The sequence below is a fragment of the Larus michahellis genome, chromosome 10, assembly GCF_964199755.1.
Source record: "Larus michahellis chromosome 10, bLarMic1.1, whole genome shotgun sequence".
In the NCBI taxonomy this organism is placed as follows: domain Eukaryota; kingdom Metazoa; phylum Chordata; class Aves; order Charadriiformes; family Laridae; genus Larus; species Larus michahellis.
Genome location: NC_133905.1, coordinates 7,565,883 through 7,591,096, shown reverse-complemented (window position 1 = coordinate 7,591,096; position 25,214 = coordinate 7,565,883). Strand labels below are relative to the sequence as shown.

General features: G+C 42.0%; 1 protein-coding gene across 3 annotated transcripts in view; it reads right to left on the bottom strand.

Annotated features, from left to right (window-relative positions):
* PTPRG (protein tyrosine phosphatase receptor type G) overlaps nt 1-25,214 on the bottom strand; it is a 415,376-nt gene that overhangs the window by 183,637 nt on the left and 206,525 nt on the right. For all 3 annotated transcript variants that reach the window (XM_074602189.1, XM_074602190.1, XM_074602191.1), the window contains 2 exons: nt 10,251-10,430; nt 5,042-5,190 (listed from right to left, as the gene is read on the bottom strand). In XM_074602189.1, the coding sequence (XP_074458290.1) occupies nt 5,042-5,190; nt 10,251-10,430 (329 nt within the window). The remainder of the gene's footprint in view (nt 1-5,041; nt 5,191-10,250; nt 10,431-25,214) is intronic.

Sequence of the window (25,214 nt, the reverse complement as noted above, 5' to 3'; positions counted from 1 at the left end):
GCTTGAAGCCAACACCAGAAATCTTTGCAAAATTGCAATTACCAGATATGCTGGATGCCAAAAATAATAAACCCAGCTGCAACACGGTAACATAGGGTGTTAGTTCTCCCTGTACATCAGGAAGACATACTGTGATACATTCATCTTTTAATATGTTAAAAAAGCACACACAAATCTAAGCAGGCTTTCAAATGCACCACAAATAGAACTAAATAACAGAAAAGGCCCCAATTCTAACATTATAAATTAAATATCCCTTGCCATTCACAGGTGGACAAAAGGCTGGACATACACTGTAGATGACTCCAAAAGCGATAGCAAGACTTAAACATTCAGGATAAAAACAAAACAACCCACTAACTTGTCTCACTTTATTTGCTACAGTAAAGGGTTTCACGCACTGAATACCACGTGTCTTCTACATTAACAACACTGGTTGTCTTCTGCCTGTGATAATATAAAGCATCAGAATTTAAGTGATATAATGAGAGGTAGGATAGCACACAGTGCTAAACTTTGGCAAGGAGATCTGAGCATTCAAATTAGAGCAACTAGCTGTAGATCTAGACCACGCTGAAGTTAGTGTGTATAGTCAAAGGGAAAAGAAAGAAAATCAAAGAAGTAGCAAGAACAAAGACACCATTAGAACCTGGAAAGTCTTCTAAGAAACATGCTTAAAGAAGCACAAGAACTGTTAATGCAAATGATTGTTTTGCAATAATAATTTAGGAAAATGAATCTATCAACATAACGTAAAAGCTTGTTAATTGACATGAAAGGGTGTTAGCTCTTCATTTTCTGCTGGGATGGTTTGTGGGGTTTTGTTGAAGGTTTCTTTTTGCCTTTTTTTTTTTTTTTTTAATGGAGAAGAACTGGAGATCTCTAAAAACATGCATGTTGGCACTTGTGGGTATGAAATCACATTGCCAAATTGATGTTCCTGTTACCAATTTGGCCTAGACACTGCAAGTTTGTTCATGTAAGATTAAAGGGATGAGGTCTCTATGGCATATTGCAGTATGGTCCTTGGAATAAGATTCTCATTTACTAAATAAATTACTGTATATTACTGTATAATGGTGTTCACATTATAACTGACAATTAGCGCCATTAAAGAGAAAGCTCATAAACAGCCAAAGCTCACATCAAATTAACACAGTCATGATTAAAATCACTCTTCTGATTTCTGCTCTTCACAGAAATAATCAGCATTTTGCATAAAAATGAGTGCGAAGCAACTAAAAAAAAAATAAAAAAATAAAATCACAGTTACGCTAGGACGTTGGTACCGAACTCCTCCAGCACAGCACTGCCACGTCAGCTCTTTGCTCGCCTATGAAATATTAAGTGCCGGGTTTCCCTGCGCGCAGGCAGCCCACACGGCGTGCCCTCCCTGCCACAAGCTCTGCGCAGGCAGGGCTGGTAACCGGCGCAGTGACACGGGAGATTAAAGCACTGCAATTACTCCTCTTGGCTCTAATGAGGGGAACCTGGGCTCTCTCCTGGCCTGAGGGAAGCTCATCATCTTTATTTTAATTTTGTCACTTAGCCATTTAAATAGTTCCTAGCATTTGCATGTTCATTTATACTGTTTCGACTTCAGAAAGAAAAAGAAAAACCTGAGTAATTATAGCGGAGAAGAACAATAACAAAACACAAAGGAGTCAGCAATTCATTAAAATTTAGAGAATGTGATGTTAAAAACTTTTCTTAACTTGAAGGAAAAAGGAGAGAGACTTTTTCGAAGCTGGCGCAGAGCCCACATGCTCATTAGGATTCGCACTCCACTCACACAGCAATACGCTAATGGTATCGCTTTAATCTTCAGCATCGCAGCACTAGTTCCTGGCCTCACCCAAGATGATTGTGCTAAAATGGGAAGAAGGAGGGTAAAAGAAACTTCAAGCCAATGCTGATCAGGCCTGGTATCACGAACTGGAACCTCGCTGTGGATGAAAGTTTGAGGCACGTGGTCATCTCCATTCACGAATGCTACTTCAGAGACAGCCAAGCTCATAATGGCTTCATAAGGCTCAAGTATCACCAAGGAAAATGTAATCAATAAATAAGCAATCAAGACCACATAATGAAAGAACACCATTACGTATGCCATGGTTTGAAAATGAATCACAATATGCTACATATGCGTAAAAGTACTGCAAGATAATACGCCTTTGATCCAACATGCCTTTAAAGCAGGAAACAAAAGGATGTTCTCATATATCTTACTAACTAATTTAACATATAAATCACAAAAAAATATGATCCAGATGGGCTTCAATGAAGGAAACCAATTAACGTAGACAGCCTTACCATCTGACACATTAGTTGTAATAATAAAAACCAAACAACATGGTCAAACAATAATGCTCTGTATTATATCTGACATTTCTAATTAGTTTCTGCATCCTCTTCAAGAAAAAAGACTACCAGCAAGCACTTTGTTTCCCAGAGGAAAAAACATCTAAACTTCATGTGCACAGAGCAGAGTCTATGGATGAAGCTGATCTATCGGCATTCCCTTGGGATGTGCTTTGGAACTAATGGGTTTTGCATAGTCCGCATCTGGTTGCACAATTAGACTGAGAAAATGTTTCCTTTCAGCTGCATCCCCACTGTAACTGCTGCAGACCTGGAATGCCAACACCTGCGGGCTCCTTAAAAGCTTTACCTACGTCACATGACCTGGGCTATGATCTGGGCTTTGCTTTCTGTACGAAAAGATTTTGTTTTTTCCTTTCTACAGCTTTCCTAGAAATGCCACTTCTCAAATGAAGTACAGTATTTCTGGCACAGACCTCCCAGCATCAGGCAATTAGGGTTGCATCAGACAGTTGTAAGCTGAACTACAATTAGCATCACAAATTAAAAGCTACACTATGCATCCATGTACAGTTACTGTTTGAGAGGTCCAGTCCCAACTATGAGGACTATTTTTGCATGTATTGGCAAGAAGTTTCATCACCTTAGACCTACTGGACCCTTCAAAATCCACCCATGAAAATTCTTTCCAGCACATGAATGAAATTTGGAACTCTTGGGCAGGAGGTAGGTAGCATCACAACGGGGAAAGGCTTGGTTTGGAAACTGCTCTTCCTTTAAAAAACAGTAAGGGAAAGGCTGTGGGAATCCTGATAATGCCATCATACCCACGAAGGTCAGAGAACAGAGGTTCATGTCAATGCAATGAATACCAATCATTTGGAAAATTACATTTTCATTATTAAGATTAACACTAAACCTATCTGATACAGCAATTTATTTTGCACAGCATTTATAAACAAGTGACCTAAATTCAGAAAGGCAGTCTCCTTCCCCCCCTCCCCAACTTTAAAGTAGCAAAAATTAGTATTTCAGCCAATTAAAAAGAAAATGAAGAATACTTAAACGAAAGGAAAATTATTTCTTAGGAATTTGCTTTTTCCCCGAAGTAAAATAGCTTCCATTCATCCAGTCAGCATCAAAGAGCCTTGGCATCATAAGAAAGAGTTTCTGAAGTGGAAATACTATTTCTGACACAGGCTCCTTTAGCATCTCTCCACTCCCTGAAGTTTTAAAGAGGAGTTGACTGGCTCTGTAACTTCCTGAGTGCTGCTTCTGCCACCCAAAAATAGGGTTACAAATGTCAGTATTGCCAACTGAGACAGAGCAGCAAAACAATGTTTGGGCCTTTGCTCCATGTGCTCAGGGGTGGCCCCTTGTAAGAATTCACAGCTACATCAAGCCAGAGCTGTTGGAAAAACTTGTAAAAAAGTTAAGAAAATAAAAAATCTCTGCCTCACAGATCATTCAATGTACAGGTTCAGAACAGGGAGACAAAAAATGGCTTCTAATTCTCATGTGATGGTGCAGCTGGAGCAGGGAGGCGAGAATCAAAGGATTTGGTCATGTATCAGAGTATATTACAACCTCACTTTGTGCTTTGGAAGCCCCTTCCCACCTCCTGAACAATGACTTTGTGAAAGCCACATATGAGGAACTATGGCAAGCTGGGGGCTGAATCAAGTTCTTGCAAGATCCAGCTCACAAGACAACCATTTCTGCCCACCCACCCACGAGCTTTTGGGGCATCTCCCAGCTCCGTGCATCCTGCTCACGCCCATATGCCACACTCTGGAAGTGCTTATCTGCTTACTGACAGGCAAAGGTAATCCCAGACAACATCCATTTTATCTCACCATGCAAAACCTTGAACGTAAACTGAAAACTATCAACAAACTCTATTGACACAGAAAATACTGCACTGCCGACACGGCGACGCAGAGCTCACAAGCCAAGACCCAACCGCACCAGGCTCCACAGCTGCCTGCGGCACCGGGACCCTCCCTGACGTCTCAAGGCACGTCCTTGTGGTCAACTGCAGCTGGTCGCTGCAGCTCAAAGCCCCGTGCTCTGAACAGGGCCACGTTCGCAGGGTGCTGTGCCTGAGCCGGTACCCTGCTCCCGCTGCAGCACAACAGCATAGCTGGGCGGCTGGCAGCCAGGGCGGGCTCGGGTCCAGCTGGCTCCCGTGCAGGCAGAGCAAATGCAGGGCTGTTTGCACAGATCTATGTAGACGTCCTGTTAGTACAAGGCAAGGGACCGCAGCTGAATACAGGTAGAGAGCGGGGCCGTACGCGTGCAAGCAAGCAATACTGATCAAAGACAGCGGTCTTGGCACGGCAGCTCCCAAACTGCTGCTCTTTGTTTGTAAGCGTCATGGGAAAGAAAAGATTTGGAGGACAACGAGGTCACTTTGCAGATATTTGCAAGGAGATCCTCTCACACATGGAAAGCTTATGGGAGAAACCAGAAAAGTGGCTGTTTGCAACTTAACCCATGGGACGTGAGAGCTAGCAAGGCTAGCAAAGCAGAGCTCAGAGCTGACATTGCAAAAGCACATAAGAGATGATAGATAGAGTGCTGCGAGGGCCGGAAGGGCCTTGAAAGTGATATGTTCGCTGAAGGAAACATTGCACTATTTCACAGTCGTCTCAAACTACAGCAATACATTCTGATTTTATCTTTTTTCAAGAACATAAGCGCATGTCTTTCCACTCACCTCAACAGGGAACCTCTTGCCATTGATGCTGTGCTCAGAGCCAGCTGATCCGTTGCTTTGACCCCAGTGAAACTCCACTTTCTCTGCCTTGAATCTGCCCGGCAACCCAGCACCACTGACAAAATAATCGTCCTTCAGCAGGATAGCAACTGCACACACAGAACAAGGAGAAGGATGATCTTAGCACAGTTTTTCTGAAGCATTTACAGTTTTTTCTGCATTATATTAGAATAGTTCTTCTAATGCAAGTAAAACGTCGGGTCATCATTTTACAGGGATTGGTTTTAAAAAAAAAAAAAAAAAAAAAGAGTCTACAAGTAATGCTGGCTAATTATGGAAGTAATTATGAAGTTACATAGACTACAGAAAACCACAAAGTCCAAATTTCTCAAGGACTTTTTGCCCTCCTCATTGGACTTTGATTAAATTTTAAATGGTAAACTCCATCAAAACTTGTTTAATGTGGTTCCAGGGACTACTGGCTGACCATGTTCCTTGGCCCTGTAAACCACTGCAGGTCTGCAGATGACAAGTTAGGAAAAGAATGGATCCTATGCTTGTTGGATTTCCTCTGTTTTGTTGGGGGGCGGGATGGGACAGACCTCCGTGCCCTGTCCCACCTCTACTGCTGGACATGCACGTACTTTCCTTAATGTCCCTGCTCCTCCTTTCTGTAAAATGGGGAGAGCGACAATAACATTTTTGAGACCCACTCATGAGAAGTCCTCCGTAAAAGCTTGGTTTTTATTACAGTAACTCTGACATTATTACTATGTGATTCAATAAAGGTCAAAAGGATCTTCTCTGTATTTTCTTTTCATTTCCAAAAACCTTTGTATTTTATGTAACAATAAAAGCTGTAAGTCCAAATAGAGGGCAAAACCACACGGTAGAAGCTAGTACATGTTACAGAGGAGGTCTAAGGTCCAGCTAAGAACCAAATCCATCTTTCCAAAAATTCCTGTCTGCTGCTCTCACTACAAGATCACCTGCCTTTCTAGCATCTCCCATTTTTAATATGCACGATTCCTAAAATTTACTCCTTACAAAATCCTTTCTTCTCATCGCTTACAAAACTGTTGCTTAAAAACAGAACTAAAATTAGATATTTTTTCTTGTAAAACCATTGCACTGTTTGCTATGCCCAGAATCCTGTGATTAAAGTTTTTGGTTGTTTTTTTTTTTTTTTTTTAATTTTATTTTTTTAAATGGGAATAGCATAACCCACAAGGATTTCTCTGTGTTCTCAAGCCAACTATGTCATCACAATGGGAACATTAATATAAATCCAATTTTATTATGTAAGAGGGAGGATTTTATTCACTGCTGAAAAAACAAAAAGGGCTAGTTGTGAAATAAAAGTTATTCCTCTGTTGGTGACTCAGTGGCAGGCTCCGCTGCAGGCTAAGGCTTTCTGCCGCGCCAGGGCTGCCCTCCCGTGAGCGCAGACCGTTGGCTACAGCAGCCTCATCTCGGGTGCAATTTAGAAATATCTCAACTTTAAATTGTTTATGTTAAAACCACCTACATGTTAAGTTGCACGAGATGTTCAGATATTTCTAAATTGTGCCAGTGACACTGCAGGGCTATTTTTCTTCCAGATTTCTGGTTCTCTCAGCACTCCCTTTGTACCCAAGTGTTTGTGTAGGAAGGCGGGCGGTGCAGGACTGGCTACAGGATACTGCCTGTGTCAGCCAGGGTACTACTGGTGGCCACTGTTGTCTTACGCCGAATCTGTGAAACGTAAGTGACTGAAAGCACCTCTGCTCTCTTCCTCCCTTAAAAAATTCTCAATGAGCTCAGCAGTATTTTAAATAATAAAAATCTCACTCAATTGGTTATAAATTCCATAGATAAAATTGTAGAGGATGAGAAATACAGGAAAGCAGATTTGCGTGCATCTGTTAAAAACCTCTGTGGGGATTCAGTTGCATCTGATAAATATTTGATAGTTCCTAAATCATTTATGGCTCTGTCAGGGGTCATTTTACTTGTTTTAGATGAATAATTAAAAGGATAATTAGGAGGATGTACAATCTGAAATGTTCATCTAATTGTTCATTTTACAGTATTTCTTACACTGCTGAGCTGTACAACACATGTTCCCATCACCTTCCTTCTCTCAGCAGCATCCCATTACTGACAGTGATTTGGGAGCTTCCCTCCCCCTCCATGTGACTTTCAGGACTGGAATAACCAAACATCACCTTACTGGGCTGTGGCAGCCACTGCTTTTATCCAATGATTTCTGTAGAGTGCACAGCAAGGAATCAATCCCCATAGCCCACTAATTTAAAATACTATGTAATTGAGATTACAAAACCAAAGGAGGTGGTCCACAGCCACCAGGATCGCAATCGCGTGATGCCACTTGCAGAATCAGGGATGGAGCTGTGTGTCTGTCATCTTCTTGAGATCAAAAATAAACCTGGATACAAAGCAGCTCTTCCCCTGCCTTAGCAGAGCAGCTCTGATGGTCAGGACCAGGCAGAGTGATGCACATCACGTAGGAAACGTACTTAACAAAAACACACTCTGGCAGAAATTTTAGTAGCTTTCTCTAAATGGAAGGTGTTTTTAGAAGTTCTCAGTGACCTAAAAAGGGGTAAAGTGGCAACGTCTGTGTAATGCTGGCGCGGGTACTGCTCCTGTGGGTGCTCTTCCCATGGGCAGGTTGAGCTTGAAGAAGCTCATCAGCCTCAGGCCCGGCTGACACCAGCTAACACTTAATTATAAGGTAGCACAAGCAAAAACAACTAATGCAAAGACAACTATGAAATGTGCTTACAGTCTCCAAGTGATCTTTACCACTTGGGAGCCAGCTACTACGGTGATGAAATCAAACCCACATTAGTGCTTTTGCCAGTGTAATCATGCACAAAAGCATCTCTAGTAGAGACAGGGACTTAATGAATCCATTTCCATTTTCTGAATGAAACGCTGTTTTCTGTACATTGTCTGCCCTTTACCTGATATAGGGGAGGGGAAAAAACGAGAAAGAGCACAACGAATCCAAAGAGCAATAACCTCTTTACCTTTTAACATTTCAGAGCATAAAAATAACTAATTGTTCTATCCTAAAAAAAATTCCTAGGTCCAATAGCAATAACAATAACCCAAGTAACACATTTCCTGCCAGTTAATGAGCATCAAGGTTAAGGGCCTTTGGCTTTTCTCTCGGACCCCCGTCTCTCTTAACCAGTCATTAATTGCTGAGAAATGCCCTCTACATCCGTCACCATTGCTTAAACAGATATTTAGTTTACTGCCTCTGTCAGTCTGCAATACGAAGGTCTCATGTGGCCATCTGCTCCAAGACTCTGCTGCCAAAATGCATCGCAATTTATGGCACAACCTGCCTCTGTGTTCTGCCCACAAGCCAAAACATCCGACTTGGTTTGCTGCTCTACCAACTTGCCACCCTTAAAAATTAATCCCAGGCAAGTTTCTTCAAAAGGTCAGAAAACCAAGCAAAGGAACGGGACTTGATAAAATAAGGGAGGAGTTAAGGGCTCGGCAGAAGAAATCGGGGATGACAGCAAGGCAAAAAGAGTCTTCACGTTACCAGTAAAAGGCCGTAAGTTACCAAGAAAAGTGACAGTTAGTGTTGCTCTGCGAAGCAATAACTTGTCAGCAAAAATCCATACCCCAATGGGTGAGGAAATCAAATATAGCAGCAGTGCTAAAATCACCCAGCAGAGGAGACTGAAGATACAGCTTTCATTGCCAACTGCGTGGAGACTGGAAAATTTGCTGGCACGTTTCGGTTCAACATGGTTTCCTATTATATGTGCAGCAATATGTTCCTATTACACATACGGGATAGCATTAGCGGCTTTCTTAGAAGAATCACTTTTTCGTGGTATTTCTAATTACGTTTATTGCTGGTTACTACAAACACCCCTCTGTGACCAAAAGGGCAGGGTGCATAACATGAATAGACTAATTAAGCACCAAATTTCCATGGCATTCAGCCTTGCCTGAAACTCACGCTGCTACAAAGGGCAACAAAGCCAGGATTTCAAAGCAAACAGGAGCATTTCTTAGTGAAGCTGGAAAAATCCCCTCAGTAATGCATCAAAAACCCGAGCTGTGCTTGGTGGTGGTTTACATGAACTGGATTTGCTTTGCGGTGAAAGCAAACAGGATCACAGCCTGTCACTCCATCTCATCTGAGGGGCAATAACTCTCAACTCCTGCTAAGATCCCGAATCGCTGGAACGGGATCTGAAGTGCTTGCTCGGACTCCAGGTTGTGGCTCAGATCCAAAGTCCCCTGGCTGCGGTGGCTGTGTCCGAGGTCACCTCTATCCGTGCCCAGCTGTGTTGCAGACTCCTGGAGCAGGTACATGCCCTGGGTTTTGCCAGCAGACCTGCGACTAGGGACACGTTACATAAAGCACTAGAGATGCACGTCGAATGTTAATAAAGATAAAAATATACTTCCAATAAATAAAATTGAATTAATTAGTGGTTTAATCCAATTCCATAAAAATATGTGACCTTGTCAAATGAAGAGGGTGGCCTTATAATTTCTGCTTTTTACATTTTTAGAATTAAATAGTAATCAAATGCATGCGTCTTTGCATATAAATCAACCTTGACCTTTTGGTGAACTGTTTTGGTAAAAATAAGCAGTACTCTGACTGTTCTTTTCTCTAAAAGCCAGAACAGACAGAGCAGAAGAGGATTCAGTTCAGTGAAGAACACAGCGCTATAATCATATCAGAAACACATTAATAAGCGCCCACTACTCTGAGCAGTTACTGCTCTTTCTTCTCTAAAACCTTCCAATTTCTAAGACTTCCCGTTTCCTACAAAAGTCTGAGCCTTGCGTCTCAGCGTTCTTTTGGATTAGATGTTACAGCCTCCCAAAGCTGATAATTCAAGGTTACACCTTGAAACACTTATACAGCTTTTTATTCTGAGGAAGAACTGACTACCATGAGAATTATTTTATACTGAAAACCTAAAAGAAAAAAAAAATTCCCTTAAAAAAAAAAACCACCTTAAAACCAATCTGCAGAACTAGCCTTGCACAGAATGCAGAGGCAGAGATAGGTGGCTGCTGCTGGAAAAATATATTTGGAAAAAAAAAAAAAGCAGCAAAACCCAAACAACAGAACAATGAAAAAGGAGGAGGGTGGAACATGGCTTGAATTTTTAATTGACTGCAGGCAGGCTACGGAGACAAACAGAAAAGAACATACCCGTTTTTCCTGTGTTTTTCATCCAAGTCTTGTTCGAAGATTCATTGTCAAAACCATCAAGCTGCAGTTCTTGATATTCATCTCCAACGTGCGCCTGATGGTCTATGATGTCTATGGGAGACTGGTGAGACCCTCCACACTTCTCGCTGGAAGTCACCCAGTGCTCGGGACCGTAGGTACCTGTTAAAAAATACCAATGCCAATTAACATTCCGGTGGCTCAGTAGTTCCACGTAACTCTTAAGCAAGTGGATGAAGCACTTAAGCTCCCCAGGTATCTCCACCACAGTTACGCTTCCAGCATTTGAAAGAGGTTAAAACTTGTAAACTTAGGGTAAGATTGAAATCCATTAGCTTTGCGCAGTACTCCCAACTTTGCCTCTAGCAGTAATGAACAATGGCCTTTTTTTTTATAATTACTATTCTATAAAACTATCTGCAATTCCCAAGTTCCCTAGTGCGTATGTTATGAATTAGCATTGTGTTACAGGAACTTTCCTAAAGCTTCAGCCTTAATATATTGGTATATCATTTACCTTTTCACATAAGACGAATAATGTACCAGTTATCCATTACCTTGTGGTTGTGTAATACTCTGCTAGATAATATGATATTTATTAATGACCTTTCTTTTGGAGGTTTTGCAGCCAGAAATTATGAAAATAAAGAACTAAGCTAAACATATATTAGTATTTTTGAAGAAAACAACGAAGGAAAAAACCTGAAAAAAAGACTCTGGGTGGAAGAGGTAGAGAGGACAACGACCTGTCAGGAAAATACTGTCGCTTTCTTTTGCTGCTGCTCTTACATGAGTTTCCTGTTTTCCTTATTAGCACAGCCTCTTCTCACCTGATGTAAACTTCTCTCTCCAAACAAGTCAAGTCAAATATTAGCAGTAAACAAGAAGCTCCAAGGACTGACGGGCAGTGTCTTGCTTGTGCGTCTGTACCCAGGCACGTCAGAGCCATCCGTATTACCTGACAAGTAGCCACAAGCAGACACAGAGCCAAACACTGTCACCTCTCCTCCCCTCAAGAGCCCTCTCCTCTCTTTTTTGATTTAAAAAAATTACAGGGAGGAGTTTAAGTTCTGGAAAGCAATATAGGGTTCTGTAATTTGTGAGCGCATCACTAGCCATGTATCTCACAAAGTCAGTAGAAGAGCATGGTACAGCTGCAAAGAGAAATGACACCAGCAGCCTCTGTCCCCAGCACGTCTGTCCACCCAACCCACAAAGCACAGGAGGAGGAGCGCATCCTGCTCCCGTTCCGGAGCTTTCACCAGCTCCAGATCACTTTTTGGTGTATTAATGAGTCCTCAACCCCCAAATTGTTTAACTAAATTCGGTGACAGGATTGCACCGGCACTGCTGCTGGGAGGAGGAGAGCAGCAGTGTCTTACGGTGTAGCAGTGGAGCTGCAAGAGGCAGTATCACAAACCACCGCTAAATCTGCCAGAGGTTGTTTGCTATGGCCCTGACTCACCCTGCCCATTCTGTGAGGGTCCCCAGCATGAACAGCCAATAAAACTGATACATAAAAATAAAAAGTTTCAGGCAAAGACCTTGTCATACCCACTGCATCCCAGCCCCAGATGCAATGTAACACCAGGGACCCTCGGGCAGCACACACAGGAGGATCTCCAGTGAATTTCAAATTTTTCTTGTGACCTCCCTCTCCAATTCTTAAATTGTATTAACAGAGACTAAGAGATTATCTTCTTATGAGTGCAAACAGTGGCTTAAGCTCCCGAAATAACAGCACAGAGTTCTTCTAAAGCACTTTTCACTCACATTTCTTGAAGTGTTTTACAGCAGGGATCAGCATCCCTGATCTTTACCCTCATGTAAAGACAGGGGAATCGATGGCCTGAGAAGGGAAGCGATTTGCCCGAGCTCATCTACCAAAACCCAAGTTGCAACCTAGAGTTGAACTCTGCTCTCCTGAGCCCCCTGATGTCACACCTGTATCGTACCTCCAAACTACACAGTCAGCATGTCTCTTCGAGAGGCAGCCAGCAGTAAATGATGTGCCAATATGCATTTATTACCCTTGCATCTGAGAAGCATACGTAAATTCAATTAGTGCCATCCAAACCCGGCAGTTGTGAAGGCCAGTTTCTTTGGCCCCTGGGTTTTAATCTGTCTAGCTGCAAAATGCTTTCTTCCCACCTTCCCATGGGCTAGCGCAGGACACTTAATCAATAGTCAGATTTTGTGCTGTACTCATCACACACAAATGCTGAACGGTAACCAAAACAACAACAAGAAAGTGTTTTACTTTCAACTACAATTAGGCAAAATCACAACATCCTTTAAAAATCATTTACATCATCTGCCCAGGTTAAAAAAATCATTTTCATTTATCTCATGGTTCAACTTGTATTGTCAGCAAAAGCCACTTCCAGTTAATTTCCCAATGTACCACGGCCAAGGAGAACAGAATTATTAAAAACCCTACATGGGGAAAACCAGATGAGTTTCACTCAATACACGGATATTTTTCCTGATTCAGGATGCTCTTGGTAATTGGTTTGCAGTGAATTAATTGGCAATTCAGATTTACTTTTCATATAACCTTGCATTTACTCCATGAAATTTGGGAATTTGCTTTAAAAAGTTTAGTACTACACATAATCATCAAACCTGCCAGCTCTCGTTTTTTGGCTTTGTTATAAACATGGGGTGAGCTTTTCAAAAGCACTCTGCTCAGAGAGGCTATCGCAGTGGTTTCAGCTGTGCATTCAAAAGGAGCTGTGCACTCAAATTTTTCTTTTCTTAGTATTTTGGTGACCCTTCAGTCAATGGGGAGATTTTTTTTTTTTTGAATAGGCGGATTCATCTTAACAAGGACTGTAGGGTTCCTTCCATCCATCCTGTCACAAAGACTTTCTTGGGGTTTGGGGGTTTTTTTTTGTTTGTTTTGGGTTTTTTTGTTGTTGTTGTTGGTTTTTTGGTTTTTTGTGTGTGTGTTTGGTTTTTTTTAAAGTATAGCCAGTTCTCAACTAATCTGCAGTGAAAACTGTCTTGTCAAAATGAATAAAATAAGCCATAAGGGTAAACAAACCACCATGTTGAATCAAAACCTCAAGTGACTTAGGTACCTGGACTGACTCTCACTGAAACGTAGTTTTTCACAGACCTTTAGAGGCTCGTATAGCTTTGTATCATTTAAAAAAACAAAACATCAGATCTGCTTTTTTAAAATTAAACTTGATTGGATTACTTTAATAGCAATACATCTCTTTCTATAAATACAGCAGTTTCACTTGGTTCTAAATCTATAATTTACCAAAAAAAATCCTAGCAGTATCTGCTGTCTTCATGTAATAGTATTAGTTTTTATGCACAAAATGTTTCCATGTTGGTGCTGAATTACTAAAGAAAAACCTAATGCAATGAAACTCTCTCAGCAATTCAAAACCCCGACTTAGTGCTGGTGCAGTGACTCCGAGTCCTGACATCCCAAATTACAGGCGTAAGGCTAAACTCTGATTTAGAGGTTCAAGACCTGCTAGTTAAAATCAGCAGAGGATTTTATAAACGGCTAGGTTTTCCATTAATTTCTTTCAGAAGTTTTTGATATGCAAATTGTTACATGCAATATGACCTACACCATTATGGCAGCGATTCGAGACAGAAATAGAGGCCGTGACCCCAACGTCTCCATTCCCAGCTGGGCAGGATTGGGGCCATCCCAGCTTTAACAATTAGCGTGAAAAGGCGAAGCGGAGCAAGGGGGCTGAGAAGCAAATGTGTATTTTTGAGTTTGAGACCGAAGTAAATAAATTATATCCCCTACCCAGAAAAAAATAAGCTCAACAACCTATAAAATGTAATCAAGAATAGTGCAGTGGGATTCATTTACTCCCTGATAGCCATCAGAAGGTTTAAGCCTAACTGCCTGCTTTTTTCTATGGACATTCAAGTGCAGTTTTAATTGAAACTGATCTTCCACTACAGATTTCAAATTAATTCTTCTTCCAAGTGTCTCATGCTCCAGACATCCTTGCCTTGCAAAAAACCCTATATCATTAGAGGAGGAAATAGAACACTTTTTCTAAGCTTGCAGGTATTGATTACCTATTCCTTCCATCAAAGCACAATTGCCATTCTGCACTGTATAAATCTCTTCAGCGTTAGACACTTTATAAAGTACTGAGAATTATATCATTAATCATTTGCAGTTGCACCTGTCTTGCTTTATTGAATTCTTTGTTTTTTAGAACTTTAAATAAATGCTTTTAAATAAAAACATGACACTAAATAAAGACTCTGTTTCACTTAAACCTAGTTAAAAAAATCCCTTCATTCTCTGTATGACATTTACCCATCTGAAACAGAGTAACTTACGGCTATTTGTATTTCATTTTTCCAGCAGTAAGCATCGTGGCTTTAAGCAAATAAAATTTGGAATGAATTTGAATTGGCCTTTGAAGAGCTGACAAATAATTTGGTTTTCAAAACCCAAACAAGTTACGAGCCCTTGCCTGTGTTACTAAATCATACACATTTCCATCGAGATGGTGGGACGACCTGCAAGCAAAGGTAAACACCAGACAGCCCCATCCTGGATCTGGAGTGTTTGATCACAGAATCATAGAATCACCTAGGTTGGAAGCGCCCTTTCAGATCATCGAGTCCAACCATCAACCCAACACTGACAAAACCCATCACTAAACCATGTCGCTAAGCACCACGTCTACCTGTCTTTTAAATACCCCCAGGGATGGCGATTCCACCACTTCCCTGGGCTGTCTGTTCCAATGTTTGATGACCCTTTCAGCGTAGAATTTTTTTCCTAATATCCAATCTAAACCTCCCCTTGCACAGCTTGATGCACGAGCAGCATAGACACAGGACAGACTGATAACATCCGGCATCTGCAGATGCTGAAATCATCGTCCTGCCTCCAGGAAATCATGCCATCAGGTCCAACAACTAATTGCGCACACTGGGGAAGGAGGGCTGTATTCCCCTACCCCAGGTCAACCAAATGCATGGCAGCAAGGCAAGACGGCGGCTGGAGAACTCCTGATTGACGGGATGGGGCTGAGGAAAGCAGTGAGGAAAGGGAATTTGGCCACAGTGCTGCCCTGAGCGTTGACGAGAGGAGGCCACCCTCTCCCAGCTGTGTTTTCTCAGGGATATTTTCTCCTCCAGCTCCACCACAGAGAGCTACACGGACACTCGCTCAGTTCCCTGGCTCGGGCTGGCACAGGGGACAAAGCACGTCTCCACCGCAGCCCCAGTGACTCCAGCCCCACCAAAACCCTGCCCCATGCCCACTTGCGGCTGAGGGACCTGCAGAGCCCATCGATCTCCTGGAGCTGGCAGGCCCGCCAGCTCATTCTGGATTGCAGCCAGGTCTCTGGGGACGTGACCTTACTCCACTGAAACCAGGGGCAAAAGGGCCGCTGGCTTCCAAGGCGTGAAAGTGGAGCTGGGGTCAGGAACCTCAGCAACACCGCCGTTTCTCACACGCCATGTTTCAAACAACATGTAACTCCAGAGATGTTATCATCCATCCTAGTCTGAAATTACTTGATGCTTCCTTGATGGATTCTGCGTTCTTTTCTCATGCAAAATCTTTCTGCCAATGACTGCAGTATCTTTAATAGTTTTTTAATGCATCGGCTGCTCTTTAAATAGAATCCAAGATTACATTTTTTCTTCTTTTTACTGTACAACCAAAACAATGAGCAGTCTTCATTAATGAAAAAGCATTAAAATAATGTATTCCGCCAAAATCTAATTAAAGCTTGTATAAAAACTTCCACTTTAAAAAAAAAATATTTAAAAATCACATGTATTTATTTTTCTTCCACAATCTTTTGTATGAAACATCTCTTATTAAAATCACTGGCATTTCCTTCATTTGAAATCATTTTCCTATTAATGGATCAGCTACTCTGATACAGAGTGGTGTGTAATACAGGCCTTTACACAACATCCACATATAGTTTAACAGACATTAACAATTTTTGAGTAACATGATTTTGATCATTCATTTACAAGTTGTGAAAGAGGTAGAAATATGAACACTTAGGGTTTTTTAATTTCACTTGATTTTAACACAAAAATCTGACTTTAAATACCAGGCCTGGCATGCAAAGAATTAGTTTAGGGGTTTTAATTTTTGAGGGTTTTTATTATTTCTTATGGTTGGTGGGGTTTTTTTGTGGTGTTTTTTGTTTGTTTTGTTTCTTTTTTAATGAAATGATCTCAGACAAATCTTTGTCTGTATCTGATGCCTCTTAACTTTTCATTTTTGAATGAAAATGGTAGTAATGATTGCAAAGCAACCGAAATCCCTCACTTCTGCAATTAAAGCAAATTAGCTTGCTCACTTCAGGGGGACATCCTATCCCATCATCTTAATATAGGAGATCGTTCGTCTGTGATTATGTGCAAGGCAGATATTTGCAGAGCCATAAGAAAAAGGGCACTGCAGAAAGGCTTATATCCCTCACCCCTTTCTACCCTACTTTGTCCTCACTGCCCCACGTGCAGACGGCTCTTGCTGCTCACTTGCATGGTCAGTGTTGTAACGCCAACAGAAGCTACCCTCATATGAAGACATGCTAGGAGCAGCATGCCTATAGTTCATGTAAAGTAGCAAAGGCTCATTTCTTGCTGGGTTGGAAAGATGTGGGATCAGCTCATCCAAAATAGGGCAGAAGACCTGCGAAGCAGTGGCCTGGTATCTTCTTGGATGGCAGCGGTATTTGGTCAAGTATGTTAGTGATGCCAAGCAAGCTGGTTGCCTCTAGCATCTACCACAGGCTGCCTTTGCGCTTAAAGCACAAGAAACAAAATCCAAAACGCTTTAACTGCTTAAAAGCCAGATCTCACTTGAAAGTCAATAGGGATAGCCTGTGACACAGAATTTCCAAAAGTATCTCGCTATTTCAGATGTGTGACAGTGTTGTGCCATTCAGCACAAGTGGGTATAAAAGGGAAAATTCCAGGCTTCTCTTGTGGCAAAAATCCAACCAGTTATTAAGGACGGATGAAATGAAATAGCATTTCCTCTTCATATAAAAACCTCCCAACCTTTCCTTGCTCAGCTCTGGATGGGTAGCTTAACTTAAAGGACCACAGCAGGTAAGAGCCTCTGCAAGTTTTATAGGCTCTGGATAGACAGGGATGCTTTACTTTGCATGGACTGGCACCTATGACCTGCCCGACCATCTCAGGATTTCGCTGAGCGACGCTAAGGATGTGGGTCTCTGCCTCTGAGTCCCTGTCATACTTGAACTGCTCCATCACGAGCCAAATCTCAAGAAATACTGAAAAGAAATGTCACCACCAGTAAACAAAATGGGTTCCTTTTTTTCACACTGAGAAAGAGCAAGGAAGTGGTGCCCTTGCTCATCTACAAAGCAATGAACTTCAATAGCAGGCTGAATTTTCAAACAGGAAAAAAAAATTGTTTAAAACAATCAAATACCAGCAAAATTCACTACAGAACTGAACGCACTTTAAGATGTTTCAAAAATCTCAGTCTGGGGCTGTTAACCTGGGACAAAAAGATCAAAAATGTTACTTGATGCCATAAACTAAGATTTCACCATTGCTTTTTGCCATTTAAAAGTCTATCAGTAAGTCCAGGAAGGCACCAAAGGAAGGTGTTTACGCCATGTGAGTTATGACAGGAGGCACAGCACATACTGCAGATCCAGATCGGCCGAAAAATCAGCTCCCCTTCACCCTCTCCTCTCACCTCCAGTTCCCTCCTACAAAGAAGAAATAAAGTGAACCCTGTAGGATGAAGCCTAGAGACTGCATTCAGATATAAGGCAGAAAAGAATGATTTGAATGATGTATTTCTTGCTGAGTGATTTACCATGAGGCTGCAGGGGTAAAGGTATAAAAATCTCTGAAAGCCTTGATAAAAATCAGTGGCGTCTTTCAGGGGCCTTCCCATGGCGGAGAAAGCAATCGAGTTGTTGAATCATTATATTAGGGGGAAAAGTTGCTGAAATTATACTGTCTTGCTCTAAAATGATGGCATACCAAAAATCAAAGCGATGGAGAAGGAGAGCCCATAGTTAGAGTTCACAGTGCTGTTGTGAACAAAGATTTCAGGATTTCCTACCCTGAGGGAAAAAGGCTTTTCATTTTATTATTCTCTGTCATCACTCTGTTTAACATGAGACAATCACGCTCGCAGAAAATTCCAATTACTGATTGAAAAATGATACCAAATACCAAAAGCAAGATCCTGAAGAGCTTGCTGAGACCCAAACAGGTCTAAGCACCATCCAGTCTGCAAGCTTAGTACAGAAAAGCGTGTCTAAGACATGTGAGAGTCATAAACAGCCAAGGACAGTTTTTTTGAGAACTAAAAGAAGCTGAAAGAAATTTTTCCCAAGAACAATCTCCGATAAGGGATATCTTAACCGGCAGTTGTTGGAACAAACACAAATACAGGAAGACGGAACAAAAAGGCTTTGGATTTAGATAACCTTTAAGCAACTGCTAGCAGCAACATCAGAAGCACCAACAACTCCTTTCTGCACCAATGCCACCACACCTACAGAAGTGCCCAGCCATGGGGCTGTAAAAGCAAAGCTGATCTTCAAAACTGATTTGTCAGCGATACTGTCTCACTGCCAAAACGCGGCAGATGCAAAGAGAGAAAGAAAGGCTTTAAATGACGCTCCTAAATATAAACTATCCTGTAACGTCTGCAGCTTTTAAACCTTAGGACAGAGTGAGGTGCACGTTCTCCTGAAACTTTCACATCCTCAGATGCTACAATTATTGCTGGGTTCTTTAATTAAACCTTCTGACCTTCAGTTATCTTTGGCAAAATTTTTTATGTATATGTTTTCAAAACCTTCACATTCTTTAGTATGTATGTGAACATCTGTATTACATAGTCACAAACACACTGGGTTTATATATATATATATATTTATATATACACACACACACCCCCTTTCTGTGTCCTAATTTTGTTCCTCAAAAAAGTATGAAGCTGCCATGAATCTTGTATGAAGCTCCCACTGTACCTATCAACCTGCCAGCGGCACAAATGTATGATAAATATCCAACGTCAGGAAACACCAGGACCTTAAGACAAATGTTGCAGGAAGCTCACAATAAAGTGGAGTAAGTGTAATTACTAAAACAAGCTTTTTCCATAAACATTTCAAGTTTTAGCATTTGTGAGCTGAATAATTTACCACCACACAAAAGTGAAAATGGTACTAAGTTTAGCTGGGCTGGCAAAATAGTTCGGGGGTTTTTAAGGGGCATCTCACCAAATAAACTCTTGATAGACACGACTAATGACCTGTTGGAGTTTTGTAACTCTAATATTTCAAAAATATTTATATTGAGCACAGAGCACAACAATATCAATGAAATTATTATGCAGAACTCACTGAGTGGGAGGATAAATCGTGGTATAGAAGGTGCCGGCTAGTGGCAAGTGACTGAGACAATATACATCTCCATCCTCTGTTTTTTATAATTTTCTGCATTTTTAATAAATGTATCTGACATCTCACACCATTCATTTTATAACTGTCTGAGGCCTTTTTAAAACTGCTCACCCCTGAGCTACATATAATAAACGAGGTGATAACTTACAATATAAGGAGAAAACAGGAGATTAATTTATATGAAGACATTGTAAATTAACTTTCTTCTATTCCTATACTAGTTGAGTAAAGCTCCGCGAAGGCTAGGGACAGACATAAAAATAGATTTTTTTCCTAAATATAATTTCAAAAAGTATAAATCCTAATGGCAATTGCTGAATGAAGATGTATTATGAATCAATGCAGTAGCTCAATGGCAGCACTTCGCCTTGCTGGGAGGAAGACATACATTTCAGTAATGGGTGCCTCGGACAGGGCACGGCTGCCTCGGACAGGTCATGTCCGGGACAACTTTCTCTGCGGAAAGGTCTCTCTCTCACACTATCCTTTTTTTCCTTTACAGCATAATACCTGTATAACGATGGACCTTGACAGCAGAAACAGTTATGTTGCTGTAGAAGGGAGAAGAGATCTCCCTTCTCCAAATACTGCAGAAGGGAGAGGGGGTCCATCCTTCCATGTACAGAGCAGCAAACAGCTCCTGCCTTGAAAAATCTTACAATCAAATAATGCAAGACAGAGCTGCAAGCAACCCAACACAAAGCATCTCAAATTTGAAAACATGCAGCCTTCCTAGGCAAACCTTCCCTATTTTGTAACAACTTTGTTTCATGCTCTTTTCTCCAAAGCCATTTCCCTGAGCTGCATAACCCACTAGCACACCAGAAAGGCGACCAACCTTCCTTCCCACGGGACAGAAGAGAAAAGAAACACCAAGCCTTCCAAAGAGCAGAGATAAAAGAAAAAAATGAGCCTGGTGTTTCATGGAATTAAACAGACGAAGAAGGAGCACAAGAACATCTAACACGATGGAAACTACAGTCCCATCTGGGCGACTCCGAGGAGAACGCACAGCGTGAATAAAGCTCTGAGAAAATAAAACAGAGGGAACGAGAGGAAGAAAATGGGCAGGAAACTTTCCCACCCAAGAGTTGTTAAATGTAGATGGAGGCCTGGGGGGTTTCAAGACGACTTTGTTGAAAGAAGAGGAAGGAAGAGGATCTGAATTTGGCTTGGTGCTAATTACAGCATCCCTTGCCAACACCCAGAGCAGACAGAAGCGAGGGGGCCGAGCAGACAGCTTGCCGCTCTGTGCCTGCGACCTTACCGCCGGATGGCGGGCAATGGCCCTGTAGGACCCAGCCCGAGCTGAAACTGGGCAACAGCCTGGGAGCGGCTGCTGAGCTGAGACTGTGGTAGGGAGAGTCCAGCCTCAGGCTGTAGGAGGCGAGAGGAAAACCTGCCAGAACAGGCATGGTGGGCTAAGGAACCCTTTTATGGAGGCATTTTGTCTTTAAACCACAGATCTCAGCTTGTTTGAGGGCTTGACTGAGACCCTGCCGAAGCATCAAAGCTCCCGTGCTGCTGAACCTGCCCAGCGGCTCAGAGATGAATGCTGAACGACAGTGACAGTAATAAGCCGTGACATTTAAGTCAGGAAATCTCAAATTCCCATCTTGCTTCTCTGTCTCCTTCCTACCACCAGGAGCTACACGCTCCATTTCACTCCCTTCCTTTATAAAGGGAGAAGTTCACCTGCCTCATCAGAGCATCTGCAAGGATTGCTCAAAACTTGAGAAGAGCTGCAAAGATAAAAAGCGCAGCAACTGTGCAAGACTCCACTGTCCCACTACGGACCTCGGTGCCAGGCTGCCTGCAAACACACTTAGGGAAAACACAGTTCCAATTATTTCTCAAAGCACCACAGACTTGAATCCTACTACTTCTCACATGTACCCTTAATAGCCTTGATCTCACCAAAGAAACTGCTAACGTAAATGATGCCTCACTGTAACTTAATTACCTCCAATTTAGGTGGGTACGGGAACAGAAAGTACCTTTTCTTGATTCCCATCTGTTCCTCGTAACTAACCAAAGGAGCCTTCCCTAGAGCTCTGTCTGAAAGCCAGCATGAAAAAAAAAAAAAGAAAAGAAGGAGGAAAGAAAGGAAAAAATTGTATATTTTTATTGAATTTTTGCAGGATGCAGGTTAATAAAACACCCACAGAGAGCACAGAGCAATATAGAAAGGGAATAAAGGGAGGGAGGGCTGATATCAATAAAGCCTATCCAGAGGCACTGGTAGAGTGAAAGTACTCGTGATTTCAAAAGAAACCTGCTACAAAAATGATTCTCACTTGTTGCTTTGGCTCAGGTTTAAAATTTACAAAAAACAGAAGTGTCCTAAGCACAGGGTGGCTTAAAAAATAAAATCAGGAAGATAAAATTATCTGTTGCTCAAACACGTCACCTTCTGCTTTCCAATACACCTTGTTGATCCTAACCTGACGAGAAGACAGCCACCGTACTAGGACCTTATTTTTTAATTATATCACAGACAACACTGCAGTCCCCGAAATCACTCATTAAACCTTTACAAACACTGTCTTTGCTATGATATTTTATTTTTAGGCAAAAAATCAACTTTTGCCCAACTAAGTTCTTAACGGCATCCCTGTTACAACAGCCTTCTCAATCCAGCTGTCCCTTTCACTAACATGCACCAGTAAAATAGCTCCCGGGAGAGTTTCTGGGAAATTGCCAGCTTTTACTTAACGACACATCGTGAACCCTGGCCTCAACTTCCATTAACATTCAGTCTATGTTTCTACCATTAATTTAAGAGCATCAGGAGTAGGAATAAATAGGAAGACAATAAGCAGCCAGAGCGTCCAGCCTGAGGTACTCTAGCAGACAGCACTGCTACTGCAGCTGACAGAGAACGCTCACAACCTTTTTTCTCATTTTTGCTCCATATCTGGAGCCATTTCCAGTATGCTACGTTAAATGGCTTAAACTGTTGAAAACCAGCTTTAATTTACCAATTAGGAAAGTCCGGAGTTTAACAAAAAGAAAAAAAAAAACCAAACACAAAATAAACCCAAAACAAACCAGAAAAAACAACAAACCCCAACAAACCAAACTCATGTTCCTAAGGTGGATCTTATTCCTTCGCACCCCTCCTGCCTGGATGCGCTTTAGGTAGAAGCACGTTAGTGCTGCAGGAGAGAAGCAGCAGCACTGCTTCCCCTGCCCTGCTGTCCCCTGGCCCCGCAGCCGTGCCCAGCCCCAGCAGGCAGAGCCTCTCTGCTCCTGCCGGCACTGCCCTGCGGCGAGGAACCTGCACGCAACGGCTCAGCAGCTGCTGTGGGGAAAAACCAGCTGCTGCAGAGAGTTGGCAGCAAAGCGACCGCTGTGATGGATGGAGTCGGGGTGAGCCTTGCAGGAGAATCACTCCCACAGTACCACTGGTGCACACTCAAACACCAAGTTAAAAAAAAAATAAAAAAAAATACTGGGATAAATGTTCTTTCCTCTAGGCATTGCACGAACACTTCGTTTAGGGACAGTCACCCTGGCGTGCAGCTTTCAGGCTTTGAGCTGCAGCTTATCACCAAGATGAATTTTCCCCAGGGCATGGTAAGAGCATCACCTGTCCCTTCACCTCCCTGCCTGCAGCTCACGCAGCTGCCCAGTCCCTCCGATGGGAGCATCTTCACGTACCACCACCAAGGATGCTCGGGAGCAAGGCAGGTGCTTTCTACAGCGCTCCCTGCCCCTCTTGCCCGATGCAAGGAAGGCAGCAGCCAGCTCTGAACATGCTTCCCGGTGCTGTTTAGTCACAGCAGCATTTGGGCAGCCCACGGTGACATATACCATAAAATGGAATCTGGAGTGTATCACTTAACTGTGAAATCTGTAAGATATTGGATTTATATGGTGTCTGCAGAGCACATTAGAAGATCATCATCACCATGTCTTTTCAAGACAGCCATAATTATTCAGGTTGTTATTCTATCTCACCGGTGCTTTTGAGAAACTATTTAATATTAGCAAACCCTCACTAAAAACAATGTTTTGGTTGAGGGACTAATCTTCATATCAGTACACAGCCATACCTGGTCTTATCTACATTACCAATTCCCTGCTGATTGAGCGGATTCATTAACAACACAATCTCTGGCGACTGAAATGAAGTCTCATTCTTCGTATCACCGGTGCCTTGCTGTTTGCTTTTCCTTCACAGTGTGCACACAAGTAATTAACTTACTATGCTCTGCTAGCTCCTGACACATTACTTGGCATAGAAAAATTCACCAGCAGGTAGTTAAGCATGCAAAATATTTTCAGTCAAATGAACTTCATAACAAAGCCCTACTTAGGAGAAATGCGGCTTTTTCTGATACAACGCTAACACACAGCATACTGCCCCTACCAACAGGAGCTTCTCAAGCGGTGAGAAAAAAAATGCATCATTTTTATCACTTTTGCTCAATATGTAGGAAGTTTCTTTAGGAGGAAAAACTAGCAAGCAGTAAAGATGAGCACTGAAAGGGTGAGCATGGAGATCAACCTGAGTGGCCCTTGTGAAAGTCTGACATAACAAGGACAGACACAAGATCCATATGGTATAGAAGAAAAAAAGGGGAAAAAAACCCAAAGCAAAAAGGAGATTCACTTCAGTGCAGCATTACTCAGATTACTGGTGTCTGGAAGTACAGAAGAACAGTGCATCTCAACTTTTTTATCAAATAAAAAAAAGATAATTTGCTATTTTAAGCCTAGAGTGCTTTTAAGCCTAGAGTTCAATGACAGTGAAAACTCCCTAAATAAAAGCATGCAATTTATTATACGGCCCATCTAAAAGAGTCCACCCAGGAACATGACTTGAAATATTCAGGTAACCTCAGTAACTGGAGTGAAGTTACTCACGTACTCATCTGTCTGTAGGATGAAAGGTTATGGCACAAATAGATGGTGAATTACTGGGTGCAGAAGGAGTGCTGGGATCCCGGGCTGACCCCAGCGCAGACGCGCAAGATGAAACACGAAAAGAGGTCTTTGCCTGAAGTGACAGGACTGGCACTGACTTTGATAACCCCAGGACTTTCCCTTGGGAATATATAAAGACACCAGAGCCTTCGTGGAGCGCTCCTCTGACCTGAACGTGCTCTAACCTATGACTTTAATTACCTTAATAATTTGCTCAGTACCAGAGACCAGGAAGCATGCGATCTTCATGCCACGCTGGTGTAGTCTGGCTTGTGTCGGACAAAACAACGTCACCTGCTTTACACTGTCTCAGTCCTTCCTTTTGACCAAAAGTAGCTGAAACTCCCAAAACGTACATAAAAACACTTGAAAAAAGCAGGAACTTGTCTAGGATAAAGGCCCATTCACAGTATTATTAATCCCAACTTTGACCTTTCACGACAAATTCTTGCTCAGGAGCTCTATGACTGTGTTGACCTAAAACAGTGGAAATTGTCACCTTTAAGTTTCCTTCTAACACAAGAAAAAAATCCTTCTGAAGTCCTGGAAAATGAAATTTTTCTTTTGCTCAGTTTTGTCC